Source organism: Styela clava, chromosome 10, assembly GCF_964204865.1.
Source record: "Styela clava chromosome 10, kaStyClav1.hap1.2, whole genome shotgun sequence".
Taxonomy (NCBI): domain Eukaryota; kingdom Metazoa; phylum Chordata; class Ascidiacea; order Stolidobranchia; family Styelidae; genus Styela; species Styela clava.
The window spans coordinates 4,137,085-4,157,856 of NC_135259.1; the positions used below are offsets into that span (position 1 = coordinate 4,137,085).

A 20,772-nucleotide genomic window follows, 5' to 3' on the forward strand; every position below is an offset into this window, starting at 1 on the left:
ATATCACAAAGTAATAAAATACTCAACAACAATCTTGAGAGAACCAGTAAGAATATAATATCACCATAAACAAAAACTAAGCATATGAAAATATATAGTTCCCACATTTGAGTAGCTGCTAACACATAGAGAAATCTTTTAATATTGTAAAGATTCAAGTATTATTGCATCTAGAAATGTTTATCAATAAATACAAGTAAAAATAAATATCAATTCATATTCAGCCTCATATTGATGTGCTCGAACGCCAATGTAAATTCGTTTATCTATCTTTCTTGGAAAAGGCGTCAAAAAATAACATCTGAAATTAGCTTTGTATATATATTCAAAATATTCTTACAGAATATTCCATTTGGCGTGACATGTAGTTAAAACTGGCTAGTATAGTTATATTAGGCTATCCCCGTACAATGATTCTAGTAAACGTGTTTTCTGAGCGCGACTCGGATAAAACAAAATGGAAAATTTAACGGTTATAGTTCAACAAAATGATATATCAAATTACCACCATGCTTTGTTGATCATAAAACACAGAATCTGTGCTTTGTAAATTATAAAATGAAACTAAAAGTTAAATTTGCAAACTTTATACTGTTTCTTTCGTTTTGAATTTATGAAAAGTTAACATAAAAATTTATTTCTCATTTTTGTTCGTTTCGTTTTTGTGGGAAATCCAACTTATTTGCTTTTGATTCGTTTTAAAATTTTATATCTATAGTCTATATGTATATATGATTGCGTTGGGTTTTTTAACTTGCTCAATGCTGCAAATTATTGGATTTGTCAAAAAATCTATACATCGTACTTTTAACGTAGTAAAGTATCGACATTATATTATTAATTTATGAAACGGGGTAAATCCAAAAAATCCATACCAAAATGAATATTACGTTTTGTCATGTTTGGAATTTTACATATAGTACAATAAGATACTCAAATAATAATTTTTTTTAGACTGTAGTCAGATTCATATCCCGTTATTTAATGTAGTTATTAAAAATTTTAATTAATAATCTATAAGATTTAATATCTATCCAATCTGATCAAACTAGATATGTCTATATGTAGTTAAAATTAAACATGATTTATGGGAGTTCGAATTAATTAGATGTTTAAAAGTTACTTATGTCTAATTTTTCATAGTAAATTTGAGACACGCTTTTTTGATGTATAAAATACGAATTCAAAAAAATTAATTGTCCTGTACATATTAGCAAGTGCTGAATTTCAAATATTAGCTGTAATGTATTCATGATATTAGTACTGTTTTTTAAATTTAAAAAGATAACTTTTAATATTTCTGTCAAAAATTTTTACATAAATTATTCTAATACACCAACCAATTGCTTTTAACTTATACCAGGACATTCTATTCTAAGCGTGACGGATACTAATCACGTTAATTTAAGTGAATGGCTATTATACCGTGTTTGCAAACATAAGGAGTCACAGTCTATACGAATATTGTTGTCGCGTTAATCAATTGGTAGTATTTTCAAATGCTTGAAATTTATCTTCGGCAAGTTTGTTATCTTTGTTTCGGGGTAAAAGAATCTTACCAGTCTCAACTCTGGAGAAGATTGTGATTTTGTCAGTAATTGTATGGAAACAATTTTCAGTATTTTACTTTAAATACGCTGTTACTTAGTATGTTTTGAAAGAACAGAGAAATCTCTAGCGAGGTAAATCAAATAAATACGAGGTATTTATATACAACTGTATCAATCGCAAGTGTATAAAGTTTTGTGAATACGGATACTCAATTATCATCTTCTGATTTACAAACTTGGGTAAATTTGGAAAAAGGATTCATATTTTGGATGCTTAATGTTGGACTAAGAATAATACGAACGTTAAAATTCGAATAAATCCTAAATGTAAATTAATTAGAAAATATTCTCGCCCAAACGGAATATACATTTTTGGCAAAGTATTTTTGTAACAGGAATTGAAGAATTTGTTTTCATTTTTTGAATATTTTTCGGGTTATTTAGTTTTAATTTCATTTGAACAACTAGTATTCAAATATGTATCTCACTTTACAGACAATAGAATTTACAAATACATGAATGATTGTTGCTTGATTTCTCCATAGGGTGACCTTATAAAAATCAGTCGCATATTTGTCGCTATTACGCTATGAATTTCATTGTATCAGTGTTAACATTTGTCGGCGTAGTAGAAGATATTAAGATAATTTACTAACAAATCCCGGGATTTAGCAGACTTCACGGTATGATGAATAGCAGGTAAAAAAAGATTGCGAAACCGATAGATTAAATGAATGTAATGAATCCAATATAAGAAATAGATTTGAATGTGAGTACCGGGATGTTATTCCGTGAATAAGTATATACAGTGTCACGAAGATTATCAGAGAGAGATTTGTCAAATATGTGTACTCAGTCTGGTTTGGTGCTCAAAACTGACTTTCGTTTTGACTTAATCGTAAAGGAGAATATCAGATATATACATATGAGATAAAAAGAAAGTGTTCTATTTCCCCCAAAAAATTATATTCAAATTTTTTTTGTTGAGTCCCAAATATTTGACCGTCTTCATAAAAACTTCCCCAAAAATATTTGAATATGCGCATCGCAAAAAATAAATGTAAGTTTTTAAAGCAGATTGGCCGACTTTTGACCCTAATATCTAGCAACATAATCCAATAATTTGAAGTTTGTTACTTTAACAATATTACAATATAACAAATTATATTACATAACTAAATATTTAAGAACCAATGGTAACAGAAGAGTCTCATAAAGTATCGGGGATTTCACCTACAAGTCAGCACTAATCCCTGTTGAGCGAATGTAAAATTCCGGGAAAACTATGGCAAAAAATGTGCCACGAAGAATATCGGTGACTATGTTAAGAATCGTTGCTTTATATATATTTCGTTGAATTGCTCAACGTAAAACGTGAAAGGTCTATTGAGTCTTTGTATAAAAAGAAATGTCGATGAACTTGTGTTATTTATTTTCATCGTTTAAAACAAGTATTTCACGCAATAGTTAAGTCTGTAACATCTGCGTAACATTTCATCATTAGGAAGTGTTTGGGTTTTGTCAAATTATGATTAGTACGTTAGGATTCCACCTCTGATTTTCTAGGTGTTTTAGTTGTGAGATGTGCAATAGTTGCATGAAGTTATATCCCTCGATATTCAGTAACAGAATTAATTTTATTTTCCCAATTTTTAGCTTGTCAAAATAAAAATAAAAAATGGCCATATTAGTCAACAAAGACGAATCGGTTCTTAAATTTTTAACATTTCCAGGGCCGGTACTTGACTGAGAATTTCATCCGGCCCGACATTAGGGTAAAATAACTCTTAAGGAAAATTGAATAATATAAGTTTTTTTTAAATTAATTCATTATAGACAGTTTCATTCTTATCCACCATTATAGTTTAATGATGTGTGTTAGTGTACAAACCACTTCCGCTTAAAAGAAAAAAATGTTTCTAGTTTCCCCATAAAAAGTACTTGTTTTGAGTATATATTGATTGCTGGGGATCGTATTTGTGCAATCTCAAATATGTTTGTGAGACGTGAGCGATGGGAAATATTGGGTTGCCATTTTGTCTCCAATTTACGAGGTATTGCCCGCTTTGCCACCATTATTTTTCAGCTGTATCGCAACTGCATGGTTGATATTTTTGTAACTGCCAGCAATTCGTTACCTGGCGGAGAATATCTGAACTCGAATTAAACTGCTAGTAAAAGGTAATTTTTTAAGACTATTAGAGTCTAAATTATAATCGTTTATCCAAGAAAAATGGCCAAAATTTTCAACAGCAATTTTCATACAAGCAAATATAAGGAATACTTGTGTAGTCATATTTAGCACGTCGTACTTCGCTGAATAGTACATATAATCCTTCCATAATCCCGCCGTTTACGTATATACGTGTAATAACGGGCAGAATCTAATCAGAACCAGAATATTGTTCGTATAGGTGAAGGTTTTGATAAGAAAATTACAATTTGATAGTCTTGAACGTAGGTAACGGTTACAAAAATTATTATGTTTCCGGCACGGTAATAAACTGAATCAAATACAGTTGTATTTTTCGATCGTTATCGCGCCAAGCTATGTGCAGCGCACGATTTTTGCGAAATCTAAAAGAAGGGAAAAGATTAGCTTGATAAATATTGTTCATAGGTTTTTACATTGTTTGCTTCAAGATAAAATTGTGGATGTTGATTATTGTTAATTCTTCAGCAGTCATTCCAGATATTGCCAACAAGTGCCCTAATCGAATACCTCACTAGGCAAGTAACAATTACATAGCTATTTTGTGTTTTTTCAAGACTAGTTGTGAGTTTAGGGTTATTTTGTTGTCTTGAAGTGAATTTGGTACTTCCAGAACTACAATTCGATTTATATATGTTCGAGGGAAAAAACTAACTACCGTGCGCAAATTTGTTGTGGCGATTGAACAAATTTACAAACCTTTCAAGAGTAGTTAAATATTAACGTTATTCCAACTCCTTGCCTAATGAGAATAATTTTGATGGCGCTACTACTTGAGGGGAATATAGGAAAGCGACAAAAAATCAAATATCATACGTGAACCGTTCATAAACGGTGTAAAAAAAACTATTCTATTCACATGATATAAAAATATTTCAAATAAAATCATTTGAAGAAAAATATGTGATTTTCATTGTTTTAATCCCGGGCCGAGTATAAACCAATTTGCTTGTATCGATGTATTATTTTGTTTGATTTAAAATATGAGTTTGTTTTGAGGTTTAGTTCATTATACTCAAGGCTTTTAAGACAATAAAAGGCGAAGGTACTGAAGAGTTATTTGTCTTCTATTGCGGATTGGAGGTTTAGTTGAGAGACTATATTACAGGTTGCAGTGAAGTTGTGACTCCTAGTACTTACTCGAAGATTTATTGGTGCTCCCGAAGTATGCGAACCAAGATGGCGGACAACGGAACGTATCATGGCTAACAGGTTAGGGTTAGGCAATAATTTTTTCCAATTTTCCTTATTTTAGTCCTATTATCAGTTCGAAGACTAGCCAAAAGCCTCCCGTAGTATTTATACCTAAAATTATGGCCTAACCTTAACCTAGTACACATATTACATTCCGATGTCCGCCATCTTGGTTCGCATACTTCGGGAGCCCCGATTTATTTGCCATTAAAAAAAATATTTGTCAAAAATATAATGAATTTTTGCATCCTTTTTCTACATTGTTGATTTTTAGTGAATCTTACATTGTAAAAGTTATGAGGTAAAATTCAAAATTAGTGAAAATTAAATATCAGTGTGTTAAATGTCAGTGCGTATTCTCTCTTATACAGTAATTGACAGCAAATTACTTACGGTTTTATGATAATTAAATTATCTAACTTATTATAATTAAGTATGAATGCTTCCCTTTTTAAATTCGATGATGAATAATATATTGAAATGTATATTCTATTGAACAAGCATGATTAAAATCTTCCAGATTTGATCATTGGAAAAAAAAGAGATTCAAATTATTAAATATAACCTAATTTGTTTAGGTTTATAATTGAATTTTTTTCATAGGAATGACAATGACAAGATACAGATTTTATAAAAAATCTGCTGAACTTTGATTCATTATTAAGTTATCTGGGTACCACATACAACGAACATGTATATAGTTTTTTTTTCGATTTTGGCTTATTGCTATCTAAAGGCTCATCAGGATTCGTTTTACCTTACGATTCGAGTCTATTAAAAGGCTAGGAATGTGATTGTAATCGTGTCAAAAATTATTTTTTGTGGGGATAAAAATAACTGACTAGGTTATCCATGTCAAGCAACGAAGTTCCTCGCTCTTCGTGTCACGTCAGCACCAGAATATATGTTATATATACTCATAACCACACTATATATATTTTTGCAGTTTTACACTAGAATTTTGTAAGTTAGATACGGAGCTTGCAACAAAAATGAAAATCTGCCTATTCGCCGTTTTCGTACTTATAATCCTGTGGATTACTTGCTCAGAGAGCGCAAAATGTAAGTGGGTTAGACGACTACAAATAGAGTAATAAAGTAGTAAATAAATTTTTTTACTGTATTCATTATATTATTATATTTGATAAACCGAAAATGTACCAAAAGTAAATCGTTTATCTAAGTTGTAGGTGAGATGACGAATTGATTCACGTTATATCTCGTAAATCAATAACGAGAATGCGCATAATTTTTTGTTCAGACACAGATGTTAGTGAACTAACCCTGCGTTCAGTTTGAAATTTACAATTATTTGAGCATTACATTTTGTCGAAGGTTCACCATTACTAATAAAGAATATATCTGAATATTTATTAAATCAGAAAAATAAGTCTTTAATAAAATACTACAATTTAATTCGGCTATTTATCCAGATGAATTGCTATTTGTGGATTGTCTGAATCGGAGAAAAAATAGCATTAGCTATTTCAAAAACATATTAAGTTTTTTGTGAACTTTTGTTTCGGTATTTCAAACGAAGTTAGGATGTGACAAACGAATTGTGAACGTAACTATACTAACAACATATAAATACTACTTTTCGTTGAATACTTATTCAAATTTATATGAAAATGCAAAATGGCGAAGTGTGATTCCGGAAAAATCTCTATTTTTTTATACTATTTAACATCACTTATTGTGCATTTTCATATTTTCTTCCTATATAATGAATATCTAGACGGGAAACCGCATCTCGTCGCTAAAGGAAGATTGGGACAATTGTTATTCGGGAAGAGAACGCATTTTCGCCGCAAGAATTTTTTTATCCGAGCTCGGGGGAAAACAACAATAGATTGCCGGAAGTTCTGCAAAAGGAATCACGATGGAAGTTTAGCTGGAAGAACGTGCGACAAGAGAGGACCAAGAAGTAGAGGTAATGAAAATGTTTCACGACTTATCATTATGAGTTGTTATAAAGGGAATTTAAATGAGTGTACCCGACTTTGAATTAGTTTTCAAAACACTTTCAAGCGAAGAGCGTGATATTCTTCAATTTGATTTATCTTGGTATATAATTGATTACATCCATATATCATTTAAATTTGGTTAGCAAGAATTTTGGTCTGGGTAGAAAATTTTCTAAAAAATGGCTGTCCCCTAACTGTCATTTACATATTATTTTACGTCAATGCTGAATTAATTAAGAGATCATCTGATATATTTTTGCACGCTTGTCAAAATAATATTAATAATCTTTCAACAACATATCTGAACTAAAATAAAACAACTTCTAAACATTTTCACTTTTTCTATTTACCTAAAATATTTTAGAAATTGTGATGCTAAAAATAGCGGATTAAAACTAGAATTTGTAATAAATAGATTTTTGTAATATCATGAAATTTTTAAACTTTATTTTTTTTTTACAGTATTCTGCCGAATTTGTCGTTCAAACGAACACACATGCGGAACCAAAGATATATTCTCATGAACACCGCTTCACTCAACTGTGTCAAAACTTAGCCCACGATTTCCAACACAACTGAATTGTTTAAACTATAAAACACAGGAATTTCTTTATCCATCTTTTTAAAAACTAGTAACTTTTTATGTCATCAGGCTACCTGATGACAGACTCCAACTGTGTATAAAAAAAAACTTGGAATAAGTGCTGTCGAAGGAATAAAAACACCAAATGCGTTAGTGCGCAGCAGGACTGCGTGGTTTGCCTGGTTAATATCGTTTGGTAGTAAATTTGACTTACCGATGTATAATTTCTAAATAATTTCTAAACATACGTAGCGGATACTGACTTTTTTCGACATTTTTACGAAAACCATTTTGTAAATTGTTTTTGTGGTCATTATATAAATTTATTTTAATCAATCGCATCGTTTCTCAGTCTTGTAGTGCAAGTGGAAGGAATTGTATATATTTTCAACTTTTATATTATGTAAATAAATATTGACTAATGTATACTCTAGTGTTGACTCTATTGACTAAAAAATATTGTCTTATCTGAATTCAATAATATGAATGCACCCACCTTCCTCCGCAAGCCACGTTATGAGCTGTACTATTGGGCGGTGTTTAGGCATTGGGTTTCACAACTACAGCTATTTTAGAGTAGCTACACAAGATGTGTACTGGAGCCAGGCGGAATGATTTACGTAAAGACTTGTTCTTCCAGTAGCTAAAACTTTTTAAAACGCAAATGAAAATGGTGATAAATACACTTAAATTCTGTTATGAAAATTCTGAAAACAAAAAGTGCGCATTGGTGATAGAGTTGAAAGTACAAAAATGTATATAAAACTCATGGTATATGGACACGAAGGCAAGAACGAAGTAATATCAAATCTTCTACAATACCGGTAATCTTTCACATAAAAAATCGTGCTATCACGGAACGAACCGCCACACGGTGTACAATTTTTACAAAGCAACCTGATGAGTAGTTAAAAAAAGTGAGTTTTTTTACGACAACTACAACAACAAGAATTATTAAAAACAACAACAACAGCAGCAACAACAATTTAACCCGGCGATCCATAGGTCCATTTCCTGTTCGGAAATGACGAGACAGGCCAGTCGTCGTATATAGAGCAATATTAATCATACTTGTCATGACTGAAACATGAAAACCAGGCAATGGCTATAGCAATCCATCCAACTATCAGCTACGATTACATCAGACGTCAAAAATCTCCGACCGCGCCTCATCTCAGATTATCACAAAGAAACTCAAGGCAGCGTATCATGTATATATCAACAATAATGAAAACAGCACAAAACGCAACTTTCGACTACCCTTGGTCCAAGGCAAACGTGCGATGGGATAACTCCGTGCTCATTTTGCGTTTCGCGGAACCAATTAAAGCGATTATCACACTCAATCGAAAGAGTAGGTAATAGAAAAACAATTGGCAGGACACGCGGAAAATCGTATTACACAGAAAACCTAACAACACCCGACAAGATCAGTGATGGATTACACTGGATCGAGATCCTTTTGAGATGCGAGAAGAGCGGGGGGTTCAGGAGGTGCAGCAACATGCAGATGCCAGAAGTTTTGAGCAATGGTTTGAGCTTACGATCTAGTCTAGACCACGAGTGTGCAACATTTTGTGTCATCTAAAAAACTTGAGACATCTAGCTAGGCCACACGAAATAATAGTTTTTCCATGCACAACGAATTGAAATTTGTGACAATCAGAGCGTTGCTGGCAAGGCAAGAGAATGCGACTATCGCTTTCCCTATCCAGTAATGAAGGCACCAAGCAAAACGGCGAAATATTTAACGCAGCGACAACAGCAAAAATCATTATGTATTTTACCCATTTGAGCGCCTTTACAAACATAAACTCTGGGATTAAGATTTATGCTTGATGGGGAACAACCTAAGTTTTGACAAGGACCAAACTAAATGGCATGGCGGGCCGGATTGTGGCCCGCGGGTCGCCTGTTGCACACCTCTGGTCTAATAATGATAATGATTTTGTAATTGTATTTTGGCAAGCAGCCTATGGCTTGGTTCCATCCTACGATCTCAGTCATCAGGCAGACGAATGTAGGCTACCTAGTATAATATATTAAGATATAGTTAGTTAGTTTGACAAGCTAGAGGGCTACTACGCTGGTTTGATGGCTTCTCGGTATATATATATATTCACATATTTTGTGTGAAATAAAATGTATTTCATTACAAGATATTTACATTCTTATTTATTACGCGTTGAATATGATCACATAAATCATTTTTATTCTAACTGTAATGAATTAACTAATCGTAACTGAAAGTACTCGTTTGAAGCGATGTTTTGAAAAAGCCTAATATTAACACAAAAATTCGTTACACTTTTGGTCGAATCGTTTCAATATTGCATATGCATTCTGCTTTTTATACTTGAAATAACATTAGAATGATATATTGAATTTCACGTTAGTAAATGTTAAATATATTCATATTTTATGTATGAAACGAATGCATAAGTGCTATTTACCCTTAAATGATACCAATAGTTTATAAATAAAGTATTTGAGAAGAAGGTAACATTTAAAGCACTAACAACTTTTCGCTTTATTTTTAACGGGATAGCGGATTTCAATTCTATCTATGTTCAAAATCATATTCATTCAAGGCATATGTTATGCATTTACTACAAAACTACCACACAACCACGCAAGGAAAATTCAAAACCAAAAGACGCTTTACGTATCCTCTCGACTTTCAGGAAGTGGAAATTACGAATAATAGCCGGGACATTAACAGGCGGTCAGAATTCGGACATAGGGTCAGATTTACTCAGTCATGTCGCCATTGTTTCTTCAAATGATTGATGTGTAATATAGGAAAGGAGTGACTTAAGATTTGCATATTGATGCTTTGTATTCAAATCCGATACATTGGAAAATTTTGTGACTAAATGTCTTAGTTTATCTCTCCATATATGACTCAACGTAGTATTATCGCCAAGCAACAAACTTTATAATGAAAACAATAAATAAACATCTACGGTAAAGAAATTCAAGATAATCTGAAGTGAATAAAAGAATATGCAGTTACAAAAAATTATCATTATTTCTACAAGCACTGCAATGTGTGCACGAAGCTGAAGGGGTAAGACATCGGCGATTAGAAAGAAGTATCATGAAGATTCTACACATAAGTTTTTTGCTGATATTTTCGATACTGTTGCCGATTGCACAGTGTGTATCAAACGAAGGTAAAAAATCAAATTTTTGACTTTTGTTAACGGAGCTGTTTATCATAACAAATAAACTGTTATTATTAATTCTTCATATGCATATACATATATATATATATATGTATAATATACATTCCAAATAGTTTGACTAGCCAATAATAGTAACCATGTTTATTAATCTGAATACGTGTGTGAAAAATTCCGATCAATCAGAATAGTTATCGTACAAAAGATATATATAATAAAAAAGCAAACCTTTGGTCGGGGATTCACAACTCAAACTGTAAAGAGTTGCGACACAAACCACATTAACATTACTTGTTAGTTTCTGTTTCAGATAGAACCGCGGGATAGGCATGTGTGAACAATCCTCTCGATTTAAATTCTTACGACTCGAACGCGCTTTTTTGGTCACATCATGCGCGCGTGCCCCATGTTGTCGGCACCTACAGATAATAAACTAAAAATGCGATTCGGATTCAAACTTAATACCGAACATTTTTGTACAAATAAATTTTGATTTTCGTAGCTTTCGTTGAAAATTTTTATATTTCGTATTTTAATATTAGAGTTTGAAGACTATTTCGAGAATGCTATTATGGACAGAGATGCAGATTCGAGATTGAACTTTATACTGGTCAGCTGCAGTTCCTTCTGCAAAATTCGAGGAAATACTTTCATTGGTCACTGCTCGCAATGGTGGAGTAAAAGACGTATGAAATTGTTTCATTACTTTTACCTATTTTGCAAGTTAACATGCATACATATATATTTGCACATCTATACATTACTTACTCATCAGAAAATGTGTCAGAAGCAATGACTTCACATTCCTATGTTTTTTAAAGTGTGACGTTTTAAGTTTATTTCACAACTTTCGAGAAAGCAAACATTCCCGATGCTATTTGTCATTCGGTACTTGTATGATATTATATACACATGCATTCCCTCCCTATTCGCACATGAGACATTTACGGGCTTCCGTTTTGTGTGTAACCAATACTTGAAAGGGTTCTGTGGCACAATTTTTGTTTAATATTGATGAAAAAATGTAACATTTGGAATTTTCATCAAGTTGTTGTAGGTTTATTTATCTGCATGCCACAGATAGTATAATACAAAAGAAAGATAACCGGGAACTCATTATTTCTCAATAATAATAAAAAATGATAAGAATGTGCGATGCTAATTATATGGATACGAACGTCAAAAGTCATATCGAATTGTACTTTCAAATTAAAATAAAATATTGCTGTCGTTAGGTTTGCTATAATTTGTGTAAATTACGTACATTTTTCTATCGTCCTGTGTAGGTTAGGAGAATCGGTCATGAATTTTATCGTTGTTACTAACCAACTTTTCACTCATTGTGATTGTTTATTTATCATACAGATCTTTGCTACTACTGTCGATCGTATTTGTGCCACTTTGCTTCGCTTCATGGATGAATCATCCGAAGTTCAAAGGACTACGAAAAGTTTTGATAATTCACTATCATAGTGTAATTTGAATAAATCTCTCAATATTGATTAATGAATCATTATTTACATAGCTGACCACAATATTTTAGTTAGGCAAGGATTCCAATACAGTAACTAGAATTCGGTTGGAAACCGAAGACTTATCGATCGAAGGTTAGGGGATCCCCCAAAACAGTGGTCTTACTCCATAGTGACACCGTGTGTCCCATCACTAATTAATTAATAACTCGCTAATTATACGACATAATCCATCCAAAATCAATAGGCTTCTGATCCGAGCTATGATGAATGCACATGCTAAATCTGCAGCAGATCCAATCTCACTTTCGTGAGATATCGCGTGCATCTAACACACAGACATACAGACAAACAGACATACAGACAAATACCTATCAACATACTTACCGATCAAAATCGATAAGTAATAAAAGGCGGGCGGTAGTTATTGGACACGGAGTGGACCTATGGATCATTTTGTTATTATGTTGTTGTTGTTCTCGTTTTTGTTTGTATTCTTTATTTTTCTTCCTGTCTTTATGAAAAAAATCGCCTTTCTCTTTTTTTACTGGACCAATTGCTTTGCAAATCTTAGTGGTCAAAGATTGTATTTTTCTTCAGAAGGCTATTACTTTTATTTATTTCAAATATTTCTATAAACTCTGTGGAATCCGTTTTTTGTTTGCTATGACGTCTTCAAAATTTGCGCACCATCAGCGAATCTCAGGCTCAGCGAACATCGATACAACTCGTGCTTAGCGAAAGCGGGAAGTTTTTTTTATGGGGAACAATATTCTGCGGTACCTGAGCTGGCAATGCAGAAGTGAATCGGATCAGTTGGTATTTCAATTCACGTTGAAACTGAATCAAGAAGAATGAATCATCGTCACAGGACTTGGAAAAGCTATGACAGTGTCTATACCGTTACCGGGTAGTTAGTCTTGGGGGTTGTCCGTGTAGTTGAGTTGCCTCCCTATACGTCTATTGGTAAGGTACCGTATATGATTTTCGGGGAATAGATGATAAAATATTTAGTTTATTCCTCCGTGTCCACATATTTGAGAATAGCACTCTTGTTTTAAACACAGTTCTAATATTTCCAAACGTTGTCGTTTTAATGGAAAAGTCATTTCAATAATAAAAGATAATGAATTTTGTGACATAACATAAATTCCATCGCTGACTATCATATATATATTTATATATATACCAAATTATGTGGTTGTATATGCTGACTAACTTTTAGAAATTCAACTGAGCACACCCATAAACAAAATTAAAATACACAACAATAAAACTTCAAGTATTCCTGCAGGAATACTGAAGATCTTCTCACAAACAGTTTTGAAATCAACACTATTTGAGCCAGGTCAAGTCACCCGGGTGGGTAGTCTCTAGTGCACATTTGGTAATGTTTTTTGATAATGTTATTACCTTGTACCGAAATAAAGACGTTGATTTAAAGCTTTTTTTACCTAAAATGCAGGTTTAAATTAGAAATTGTTTTCATCTCACATACACTTGCGTTAGGGGTTGATTGTATTTCGTTTACTGATATTTAAACCAATCCTCTGAAGGAGTCAGTCGGGGTTTACTCCGCTAAAGTACGTTAAATAGTACTGAAGAAACACACTGGGATAATAAGGACCATATTTTCTTATATTTATGGTACAGTGGTCAAATAGGTAAATAGTGATTTGTAATGCCAAAATATCACATATTGCGGAGTTGTACGATTGAATTGATCCAAATAACAGACAACGGAATACACCTAAAACCTTAAACGATAAACCAAAGATGTCAGTGGAGTAAACCCCAACTGACTCTTCCAGAGTTCAAAGCACACAATGATGTGTAGCCTGATGCCAAATGTTTGTTCATTGTAAAGTCACGCAATAGAATTGATCCGAATAACCGATAACGAAATGCATTTAAAACCTTAACGCAAGCATATGCGACGAAGCCCAATTTTTAACAAACAAAGACGATAAAACAAAGGCAAGCAACACTTGAGCGAGGGTGGGAAAATACGTCATCAACTTTTTCGCATAAAACAAGAAAATATCACTAAGAAAATGAAATTGAGCAACGACCATGTATTAGGCGAGTAACATACACTATTAACAATGAGTGGCATTATAAGTTTAAAAGTATTAAAATACACACTAAGTAGCCTTGTGTGCTCGATACAGTACCAGTAACGATGTAGATTGGATTATTCTGCGGTGATTGATGCAACCTAAGACGCCTATCACAAGATGTCGCTCTCGCATCGTGTGATGGTGAAATTGTTTCTTTTCCATCAGATATGTAGTGAAAATATGGGTTGATAGTGCAACCTATTAAAATAAATTGAATTGTGGAGAAATATTGTAATATCACAATTAGTTCATGATTACCAAAAATGTAAATGAACACCGTCATCGTTGCGTCTTATACACATATTAAGAATTTATTCATAGAAATTTATTGAAATGTGAAGATTAAGTAAAACCTTGAATAAAAAATAATATTATATATTATATAAATATATATATTTTAATAAAAATATATCACAATTACGTGCATGGAACGCCAAGGTGCACATGTATTAGTGAGTTCAAATAATGACCAAAACAAAATTTTTGATGTATATAGTTGGTAATTAAACATAACATTCAATGTTTTGTTTTTAAGCTCCGAAATTTTTATAATTTTGAATTCAATGTTGACTGCACACATTCGGTGTTTTGATTGAGAAATTCTCTAAATTGAGATAAAATCAAATATATATCCAGTAGTTTGTTTTTGAGTGATATTTTTGTAAGTATCCAGTTAGTTTAGGTGTAGTCCCCTGTAGAGACATATTGCGTTGACATATAAGATTGTTTAAGAAACAAGCAAAAATAAATAAGATGATAATATCAAATATAATATATTGTGATATGATATTTCCAAAAGCTGAAATCACAAAACATTCTGGATTGTTTTGCCATATTAAATGATATATAAATTGATAAATTTGTTTACAAAATTGCAAAATAAAGATTCTAAAACCATTGCTAACGACAGCATAAAGTGATAACTAGGCACAGAATGTTAATCAGGTTAAGACAACAAGGCCTTTTGGATGGATTATGCTATTCCACTGGGTGGGCTGTATAGGGTTAAACTTGGGCTGAATATAGATCGATTCTATTATATATATATCCTACGAGTTAGGTCAACAATCCAAAAGCAGCTTTCTCCCTTACGTAATATTCAATTTGAATCGAAGGGGTGACCGTACATTTGAACCCACGTACATTTGAACCCATGTGTATATTCGCGGGTTCAATCTATATGCGGGTACAAAACCCATGGGTTAGGGTTGGTATGGGTTCAAATATCCGTAAAACAACAAAAATTTCCAGAGGTGCAATAGTATGCCGGTGCAATCGTCGTGGGTTCAAATGTACGTGGGTTCAAATGTAATGGAACCGAATCGAAGGATGTATTTACAAGTACACATGATATTTGTGCAATATAACCTCTGTTTACACAAATATCTTGTTAAAAATAAATATTATGGAATTAGGTAATAATTTATGTCCGTGTATGGGTTAGAATTTGTCTAAATTGAACTAGTTAGTCAAAACGTTAATCGAATGAAAGAAAAACAATATATTAAATTATTTGAGATTAATGAAATCACATCTGTTCAATTTTGCACAGATAGACTTAACATATTTTATTCATTTTATATTTTTTTCTTATCTTTGAAAATTTATACATTCAATATTCATCTGTTTTGAATGTTTATATCAAAGAAAAAGCCTTTTCAGTTTGTATTCAGGGGATAATGCACACGATAATAGAATATTATAAGTTCTGCTCTACTTTGGATAGGAAGGTTCAACGAATAGTTAATTTATTACTCAAAACCTAAATTTTGATTAAACTAATGATATTAAATAGCAAGCTAATCAAAGTATGCGGTAAAAATTATTAAAAATGGTGTACGCTTTGATAGGATATTAAAAATATATAGCTTTTATTGTTTTGTTTAGATTAGAGCATGGGTGGCAACCTTTAGTATTGAAAGAGCCATTCAACATTCCTTCCATCAACCTCAAACCTACTCGGATCCGTAACTCTAATGTCATTGGCTATTAAAACTCCCGGGAAACCACCTTTGACGCAATAAATTAGTTTTTTCTAAGAAATTCAAATGAAACATCAATGATGCAATAATTCAGTCTATGACGAAATGAAAAGACTTGTAAAATGAAAAGCAACTCAAACGTTTGGGAATGCTGTGTTGTGTATTTAGTAGAGTATTTGGCTCTATGCCTTCGCCTTTTATTAAGTCCCACTGCGTCCAACAAAAACGGCTGTAACCACATTACTTTACGGGGAGCCAGATCTTCAAGCACAAAGAGCTGCATGGGGCTCCAGAGCCGCAGGTTGCCGGTCGCTTGATCAGAGCAACATTAACCCCTGCTAGAAGCCAAAATATCAGGTATGAAAATCCATTCACCGTGGGTTTTATTACTAGATTGGTACGAAGTACATTGATTTTGTATGTGTGATAATTCCAATGTGACGTTCATCATCTATTACTAACTCAAATCGGAGGAAGTTATGACTGGGTAATGATCCCCCTGGTTAGATTAAGAAATTTTCAAAGAAATTTTCGTGCTATATATAGTCCAACAGATCCATTCTGTAATATTTAAAATTCACTTCGAATGATTCACTGCATTCATAGACAGAAAAATCCCCAACTTGGACGAATACCAGATTCAACTAATTTGAACATACTTAGCTATTGACTTTTATATATGTTTGAGATTACGCAAGAACGTGTTCTTGAATATAAAACATATAAACATGAAATGAGTTGAATAATTTTCCTAAACCTAAACAATCCGGAAAAATCGAGAGATAGTTCTAACTATATTCGTATACGCAAGCATACAAATTTAATAAAATGACTTTTTACCTGCAATTTGCCATTTTCATTCCTGTTTGCGAGTAAATATTATACTATAAACATTTCTATATTATATTCCGAAATAATATCAAAACCTTTCAGATTTCGAAGAATGCTAGCAAGTTTTATGTAGACAGGCTATTTTGGATAGTTATTCTAAAAAAAAATTATCATGATATATATTGCCAATTTGTTATTGGATAAGATCTTGACAAAAATCTTGACTAACCAATTCATAAATGGATATAAAACTTTCAAAAATAATGTTGCTTTTTCATCAACTTATTGTCAGATAGTTAACTTACATCAACAATAAGTATAAACGTAACTTTATCTCATAATCATTCCAGAAGCAATAGACAACGTATCACGTGTCAAAAATAACATATCAATTATGATATTCGTGTCTCATCATAAATCAATCGTATCATATTAAACACAATATCATATCGCTCTTGTATTGTTGCTTTTGTGCTTGACCAATAATTTTTATGACCTGTTTTCTTGCGTCATTGTGATATTTGACCTCTCATGTCATATCGACTTCCGGGAAGTGTGTAACAATTCGCTGTTGACCTTCCGCATGCAATTCTTAGAATAAATATGTGTTATTTCCAAAAAATTAAAACTTCATCTTCGAAACTGAAAAGTCAAAAATATCCCATCAAACTGTTGAATCACTTTCATATATAATGAAAAACAAGAGTTATTTGTCTCCTTGCATACAACTGAGAAAATTTATAGCATATGTAGTATTAAATATGACTCAGCATATTGTGAAAGTCCATATGAATTGATATCATGCTCACAATAACCAAATCGTTGAATTATTTTATATTAGATAATACCACCAGTATATTACGCAATACATTTGTTATTGTAGGGTGAGCCAAAAACATAATTCATAAAATTGCCATTTCTTCTACGAAAATGACGAAAATTATTAAACATTTGAATACTTGAACTTTTGTTTGCTTATGCTCTATTCAAAAGTTTTAGCAAACCAGGGCGTTTGGCACAAAAGTTGTGTTTTCTCTAGATTCTAGAATATGTCCTAGATTATTTGGGTTCTGCATTTTCGTCACCCTGTATTACTTTATAGTCTCTAATGAAAAAATAACAAAAAACCGTTAGTTTATGAACCCGAATGCAGACTATGTAAACTTCACGTACATGGCTGAATAATTGCTTGCAGTTTCACTCTTGAGTGGAATTAGTCGTTGAAATAATTCACCAAGGCATAATCCTAATAAAAACGTAATAAAAATGAATTTATATTTCTAGTTATATATTATAATAACAGAATATTCAGAATAAGAAAGCATCTGTTGTCAATGCGTCTATCGTTTAAATGACGTGATGTTTATATTTTAGGCAATGCAGATTAAAATACAAATTCAAATTGTCCACATTATTCAATTTGTTTTATTGACATTGTAAAAGTTAAAATAATGTACATAAGCAAAACAACATAAACATATTTTAATATAAATAACTCAAGTATAATTATTTATTTGACTATATGGAAGGCATAATAATCAAATTAGGAATTGCAGTCAAATTAAAAATATGAGAGCACGAAAGTGTTCAGTATCCTATGGATTGACCGCGTGTTGCACTTTAAACAGATTCGTGACGCAGAACATTCATGCCGAAGAATACAGGAAATGAAAAGATGAATTCAAGTTGTTGCGATCGTGCAATGTCGCATATGTAATTTCCATCCGTTATGGAAACTATGCAAGTAAGAAATACTCATGGCTCATTGCACGATCACGCATGATAGATGATGTTTACTATTACGTCATTCAGCTCTGATTGAAATAGCTCTGATCCATTTTGACTATTTTTTCAATTCCTGGGAGAAAATAAAGATTTAATTTGAATGATTTCAAATACTCCATTGACTCACATATAGGGGAATATTTAAAAGTAACTGGCAACTGAAAATATACCATTATTAAAAATAGTAACGATTTGTAATCAGTTATGAGTCGATATGTGTCACCAAGTTGTATATAAGCAGGCATTGGAAGATGTTTACCATCAAAATCGTCGATAACATCCGATACAAAGTGGAAGAGATCAAGAATTGATAGAATACAACAAAATTTTTGAAATACTACGGAAGAAACTTCGAAACAAATATGAACAACTTGATTTTCATTGCAATCGTCTGCTTATTCGCTATGCTGTTTGTGCATAACAGTAACGGAGGTAAATATTCATTTTGTATTATTAATAATGATTACCAATTTCTATCAAAATTGGTTCAAAAATAATAGCTCATTCCACTTTTGAAATTTGATAATTGTTTTTGGTATTCATTTAATGTATTGTCTATTTTTCAAAGCGTCTGTGTCAAAGCCAGGAAATGAAGAGGGAACAACCACATCTATGAAAGTTAAAACGGTTGCAAAATACGGTTTCGATGTTCTCAAAATCTGCAAAGTATTTTGCAAATGGAATTCTAAGACACAAAAATACAGAGGAAACTGTGACAAGACCAAATTTACAAGTAAGTAGATTTTTAAAGAATCGGTTTTCAAATGAAAATAACGAAACCAAATTTTCTATTTATTTATTTTATTAAAAATATTTTGGATATAATTTATAATGTAATTTAAATTACTCGTTAATTGAAGCATCATGAAAATTCTGGTATAACCTCAATTATCGTTTTTTCTTTAGTTCATATAAATAGATTCATAAATTTAGATTTTTCCTTTTTATATTTTAAATATTATTACTAACTTTTTTCAGGGGCATGCAATATATGTAGAGATGATATCGGATGCGACAAGATCAATAGTGGTGGATTATTTGGCTAGGGTTACAAATAGCGACTGCCAGAACAGCGACTGTTAATAGGGCGACCATACGACAGCGATTATTTTAAAACAGGACTATCAATACAGCGACTGCAAGACAGCGAATCATTTGAAACAGCGACTGCAACAACAGCGACATCACTGCCTTTATTAAATCCAAGGCTTATGCGCACACACACACATTCCATCCCCCACACCCTAACTTTGTTTTGTCATTCCTGTACAAAAAGCCTTCATGACATATCATGTCACTTCCTTTTCTTGAAGTTATGAAATCCATTGGGCCAAATTTTTCAAACGACCTTAAAATTAATGTGACACGACATAGCGTTACCTTTCAACGACCGACCAGGAAATTCGACTCAGTGAATTCAACTCAATGAACACGAGTTAAGTCGCTGTTTCAATACGTTCGACATTATGACAGTCGCTGTTTTGACAGTCCGGCCTGGATACCGGAATATTCTAATTCTATTTTTTTTCCTGCTTTTATTTCAAAGTTCAATCATACATTAAAATGCGATACATTTAACAGACTTTTCAAAGAAATTCTTCATAACTTTTATAAACGCGGGGTTATTTGAAAACCTATCTTATATTTTTATTAATGCTATTTATTGTTCATATTTAGGTATTTTATTACAAGAAGTTCAATTCTATTTCATTTTCGAACATTTAAAATGCACATATTAGCTATAGCAGACTTTTTTTTTAAATATGTCAGTGTTTTATTTTTATTTTTCTCTTCAATGCAAGTGTTTAATGTTTAATGTTTAATTTAATAAGTATTATTTATTTATCCTTAATTTATGTCCTTATGTGATAATAAACTACTATAATTATAT

At 32.1% G+C, this 20,772-nt stretch overlaps 2 protein-coding genes and 1 long non-coding RNA gene across 3 annotated transcripts; all 3 read left to right on the forward strand.

The window, feature by feature from the left end:
- Positions 1 to 5,881: 5,881 nt before the first annotated feature.
- LOC120338309 (uncharacterized) lies at positions 5,882 to 7,932 on the forward strand. The gene is made up of 3 exons (XM_039406291.2): positions 5,882 to 6,018; positions 6,695 to 6,889; positions 7,386 to 7,932. Exons 1-3 carry the CDS (start codon positions 5,949 to 5,951, stop codon positions 7,445 to 7,447), a joined length of 327 nt encoding a protein of 108 aa, XP_039262225.2. The 5' UTR covers positions 5,882 to 5,948; the 3' UTR covers positions 7,448 to 7,932.
- A 2,233-nt stretch (positions 7,933 to 10,165) lies between these two features.
- Positions 10,166 to 12,211, forward strand: LOC144428305 (uncharacterized). Its single transcript, XR_013478259.1, has 3 exons — positions 10,166 to 10,682; positions 11,234 to 11,377; positions 12,057 to 12,211. It is a non-coding gene; the product is annotated as an uncharacterized LOC144428305 (long non-coding RNA).
- Positions 12,212 to 19,065: 6,854 nt separating this feature from the next.
- On the forward strand, positions 19,066 to 20,772 carry LOC120337730 (uncharacterized). Its single transcript, XM_039405614.2, has 3 exons — positions 19,066 to 19,313; positions 19,450 to 19,614; positions 19,860 to 20,772. The coding sequence occupies exons 1-3, from the start codon at positions 19,244 to 19,246 to the stop codon at positions 19,925 to 19,927; spliced, it is 303 nt and encodes a 100-aa protein (XP_039261548.2). The 5' UTR covers positions 19,066 to 19,243; the 3' UTR covers positions 19,928 to 20,772.

Coding starts and splice junctions, on each gene's coding strand:
- LOC120338309 (XM_039406291.2), top strand. CDS start 5,949: ATGAAAATCTGCCTATTCGCCGTTTTCGTACTTATAATCCTGTGGATT. Junction 6,019..6,694: donor TTGCTCAGAGAGCGCAAAAT/GTAAGTGGGTTA, acceptor ATGAATATCTAG/ACGGGAAACCGCATCTCGTC. Junction 6,890..7,385: donor GAGAGGACCAAGAAGTAGAG/GTAATGAAAATG, acceptor TTTTTTTTACAG/TATTCTGCCGAATTTGTCGT.
- LOC120337730 (XM_039405614.2), top strand. CDS start 19,244: ATGAACAACTTGATTTTCATTGCAATCGTCTGCTTATTCGCTATGCTG. Junction 19,314..19,449: donor TGTGCATAACAGTAACGGAG/GTAAATATTCAT, acceptor TATTTTTCAAAG/CGTCTGTGTCAAAGCCAGGA. Junction 19,615..19,859: donor TGACAAGACCAAATTTACAA/GTAAGTAGATTT, acceptor AACTTTTTTCAG/GGGCATGCAATATATGTAGA.